At 41.4% G+C, this 5,000-nt stretch overlaps 1 protein-coding gene across 1 annotated transcript in view; it reads left to right on the top strand.

The window, feature by feature from the left end:
- Positions 1–5,000, top strand: part of ptprk (protein tyrosine phosphatase receptor type K) — a 106,603-nt gene that overhangs the window by 64,099 nt on the left and 37,504 nt on the right. Inside the window, exon 10 of the mRNA XM_079996772.1 lies at positions 3,850–3,962. Coding sequence (XP_079852898.1) covers positions 3,850–3,962 — 113 coding nt within the window. The remainder of the gene's footprint in view (positions 1–3,849; positions 3,963–5,000) is intronic.

Below are 5,000 nucleotides of genomic sequence, written 5' to 3'. Positions count from 1 at the left end.
GCTGTTTTGTGATGCCAGAATGAACCGTACATGTACATATACACAAATGTGTAAAAACAAACAAAATGCTAAATAAAAAACTGTTGGAGCCAAGAAACAGTAACACGCTTCACATACATGATCAATAATGAAAGGGCAGCCGCTAAAACAACAACAGCCCATCAAGAGATATTTGCTGCAGTTGTTTTCTTTTGTTATTGTTGTTGTTTTTTTTTAGGTCAACTTCACATGTGATATGGGACAAGTGAATGGGTGGGGGATAACAACAGCTACAAAATCCTCGAAAATCAGAAACCCCATTCCAACATTGGTGTCTCTGGAGTCCTGTAATGACCCAGTTCTATTCCTCACCACACCGTCTGAAATCTCTCTTATCTTTATGTTACCAGTTGAATGGCCCGTTTTAAGCATCACACATACACGTCCAGACAACTGCACATGGTTCGACACAATGTGCCGCGAAAAACTTCTGTGCGTCAATTTTTCCTTTAAAGTTGGTTTACATAGAGTTTTCGTTGAGTTTTTTATTTTATTTGTTGATTTGTTGGTTAATCGCTGAGTTGTTTACCGGGGTGTTTTCTGATGGCGTTGCAGGCTGACATGCCGGTGACATCGCTGGTCGTCAGAAGTCACTTCAGTATTCATTACCTAGATGCAGCTGTGTGTGTGTGTGTGTGTGTGTGTGTGTGTGTGTGTGTGTGTGTGTGTGTGTGTGTGTGTGTGTGTGTGTGTGTGTGTGTGTGTGTGTGTGTGTGTGTGTGTGTGTGTGTGTGTGTGTGTGTGTGTGTGTGTGTGTGTGTTCGCGCGAGCGCACGCGCAAGAGAGAGGTGTCAAACTGCAGTGTTTCATCTGTTGGTAAAGAGACATTTCCCAGCCTGCACCTCTCTGACAGCCATCTGCAACACATGCACACATTCTCTATCTCACACACACACAACAATTATGTGCTTTAACATTCTCACACACACACACACGGATACTTCTCATTTAGATAGGATTTCAACTAGGGGTGTCACGATTCCGAATCAAAATCGAAAATCGATCTAAATGAGCATTCGATTTTGAACTTTTAAATCACAAGCAGGTTTGTGATTTTCCCCGTATAGTTGTGGGTAAAATTGTCCGACATGGTCGCCATATTGGGGCGTGGTCAAGATCCTCCGGTAAACAAATGCAGTGTGCGCTGGTGTTGACTGCGGCTAGCTTGGCTCCCAACAGACTTTCATGAAATTTGGTCCAGACTTTGGAGAGCTGCGGTCGGCTCCGCCGAGGGGTCCACTGCACCGCGTCCCTCAGCACACACAACACCCGTCCACCTGGCACTAGGGCTGCAGGAACGAAGTTCAAATAGAATTCCAATATTATTAAAAAAACAAAAAAAACAAAGTTGAATACAAGTTCATTCGGTGTGTTGCACGGTGAACGCACATCAGAGAGAAATATTCCCGGTAAGGGTCTCCCTCTTCCCAGGACCTTTGACTTTGCACTTTTGACCAGAATGTCCAGTAATTCCACAGATGTGGCGAAAATAAGGTGGGAAATAAACCCGACCATCACCGACAGAATGTCCTCTAGTGCAGAGGTTCCCAGCCACCGGCTCGCGGACCATGCCGGGCCACGGGGTATTTGTCACCGTCCCTTGAGAACAGGGGCGGGATTTTTTCAGGAGCAATCTGCGATCTGCTCCACAGCAGAGCAGCAGCAGGAAACTGAGTAAATTATATACATCAAGAGTTTTTATTTGCTTTGTTTGGAGAAGGTCACTGTGATTAGAGCTGCAGGTAGGAATTAGCCTTTTACTACCAGCGTTCCCCTCTGGCAAAAATAGCGTCTGTTTTTCTGCGCTTATTTTGGTGAGTAACTTAAAAGTAGTGAAATAAGTAACTTATTGTTTATTATTCTATAGGCTAGTTTTGCTAAAGCACTTTACTGTTTAGGTGTGTTGTTCAAATGTTTTCATATTTTGGTTATTTTTTATCATTTTTAATATTCAAATAAAAGTTACTTATAGAGAAAAGTATTTTCCTTTACAAATCAAGACTAACAATGGCATAAAAAAAATTGTTTAAATCCGAAATTGAATTGAATCCTGACCCTAAAAGTCAAATTAAATCATGGATAAGGAGAATTGTGGCACCCTAATTGCAACACTGTTTTGCTGTTTTTGAGAAAAAACCAAAGTCTTCACTTCTGGTCCGTATGCAAAACCAAAATGGTGGTAGCGCACCACAGCTCTGTGATAGTGTGTTAGGTCACACATTATCACTAGCAAACAGTGGTAGTTTTCAGCTTTTCCACAGCATGGTACACTGAGTGGGTGAGGGAGAGGCGTTGTATTGGCGTGTGTGCGCATCCCATCTATCTATGGGAGGTGGGTGGGTGTGTGTGTGTGTGTGTGTGTGTGTGTGTGTGTGTGTGTGTGTGTGTGTGTGTGTGTGTGTGTGTGTGTGTGTGTGTGTGTGTGTGTGTGTGTGTGTGTGTGTGTGTGTGTGTGTGTGTGTGTGTGTGTGTGTGTGTGTGTCGGGGCAGATGAATCTTTGATGCTACTTGTGCTACGGTTCTGTGTGCATGTGATTGCGTCGGGCTGTCACCTCGTCAATCATGTGTGCGTGACAGGTAGCACTGATCTGACTCACTGGCCCTGATCCTTCGTACATCCATCCATCTCTCTCACTGAAACACACACACACATACAGACACACACACACAAACACACAGAGGCAGCGCCGTTATTCTGACTGAGAGGGTCACAGTACAAATGGCTCAGTTGAATTGTAAATGACATACGGCTCCATGAAGCAGAAATTCAACCAAATGAACTTTAAAATGAAAATGCCTTTCTTTTTTCTGCTTTTTCTTTTTTCCTGTCATATATATATATATATCTATATATATATAGATATATAGATATAGGTGTGTGTGTGTGTGTGTGTGTGTGTGTGTGTGTGTGTGTGTGTGTGTGTGTGTGTGTGTGTGTGTGTGTGTGTGTGTGTGTGTGTGTGTGTGTGTGTGTGTGTGTGTGTGTGTTACAATGTCGGATGTTCATATTACAGATGGCCAAAGTGTCAAATAATGAGGTAAACTAATGACAGAGTAATGCTGTGAACAAAACACTCTGACCGCTCTGAACGTTCAGTTTCCAAAGGTTTTTTCTACTCTACAGATTTCGTTATATGGTCATCTGCTCCATCCGATCCGCTGTGCGTTGCTCCAAACAAAACCAATTAACTATAGTGTGTTTTTATTGTAGATGTATTTATTTTATTTTATTTTACAATGTTTACATGAAACAAAAAATCCCCGTGGTCGAGAGTCCTGGTGCTTCGCGGTGTGGTGTCCCTGCCCCCCACAAGCTTGGAGAACGCCCACGAAAGTCGGAACAAACTTTTAAATGAGGCCTTGTAGATGTTATAGGAGTGAAGATTCAGCAACTGGATTGCTTATTTCTCACCTCAAATTTGTTGAGAAACAGATTTTGGTGGACTGATCAGGGGAAATCAGTGAACGAGACGGAATAAATACAATGAAACCTGGAGGCCATGCTCGAACGCCCTTGGCTCACAGAATTCATGGCCTCAGGGTGGCTCCGCCCATTTAAAGAGAGGGTCAGGAACACAATAATTTTAGAGGCATGTTACAATGGCTCGAATGCATAATCGGAGTGGTATTTCTTCGCAAAAAACTTCAGAAACAGGTTTGGGGACCTGAGAGACCTATTATTAACTTGTTTATAAAGGAGCATAATAGGTCCACTTTAAAAATGGATACAATTTAACTTGGATACTTGACACCCTGGCTTTTCATGGAATTGTTGAATTGATTGATTCTGATTGACTCATTTTCTTTCAGAGCCGCCACGTCCCATCGCCCCACCCCAACTGCTGGGCTTCGGCCCCACGTATCTGCTCATCCAGCTCAACGCCAACTCCATATTTGGGGATGGGCCCATTATACTAAAAGAGGTGGGTCCTGTGTGTGGCTGGGTGGTGTTTAGAACAGGTCCTTATAGGGCAGGATCTGACGATTTGATTTCCATTAAAAGGGTCATGATTTAAATCAAGATCGATCTCTATCAATGTATTGACTTACACCTCGGCTGGAAAGACTCTTCAACTCATAAATACTGTGTTCCTCATTGTTGTAATACTTTTACACATACTGTACGCATTTCATTTACTTGATATTTATTATTATTCTCAATTCTCAAACATTGCACAGTAAACATCTATATATTTCTCTTGTTGGTTGTTAGTATATTTTGAATGCTGTATGTAGATTATTCAATTTTTTATATTTCTATTTGTACTACTCTGCCCACTCCCAGTCTCTGGAGTTTGCCTAAAAAGCATTTCACTAAACGATGTACAGTGCAATATGTATGTGACCAAAAAAATCTTCTTTGAATCTTGAATTTATTTATTTATTTATTTATTTTTTTTCGTTAACCGATCATTAACCACTATCCTTTTTTTCCACTGGACATTATAAGTTATAATTATAAATAAGGGGAATCATAAATATTTTTTTATAGGGGAACACAGCTCTCTGTGCAGTATTATCTGATTGCACAGCCTGACAGCTGTTGGAGCCGTTCAGTATTTGGAGTCGTTCCACCACTACTGTTTTTAGTTGTTTTATTTGGAGGAACGGGGACAGGGCACAGAGAAACGCATGCCTTCCTCCATGGCCCCCCCGCCAAATCCGATTTGACTGACAAAATTCTGAGTTGGGTACAGCCCTAGAATTTATTAATAATAATTGGACGCACACAAAAGAAATGCCCTATATGTTTAATGGACTGTTCCTCCCAGTGACGAGCAGAGCGACTGAAAAGTTTAGTTTCTCCAGAAGCCCTTGAACATAGGATGGAAGACAGTCAAAGTTGATAAATAAGCAATGATTATTGTGTTTATATTTCATATCATATGCACTCCTGTAACTTTCACTAACAATAAAATAAAAAAAAAATGTACAAACATTTTTTTTGTACATAACACAAA

This window comes from Zeus faber, assembly GCF_960531495.2.
Source record: "Zeus faber genome assembly, chromosome: 2".
NCBI classification, from domain to species: Eukaryota; Metazoa; Chordata; class Actinopteri; order Zeiformes; family Zeidae; genus Zeus; species Zeus faber.
The sequence above is the reverse complement of the archived record's forward strand: the minus strand, read 5'-3'. Positions and strand labels throughout refer to the sequence as shown.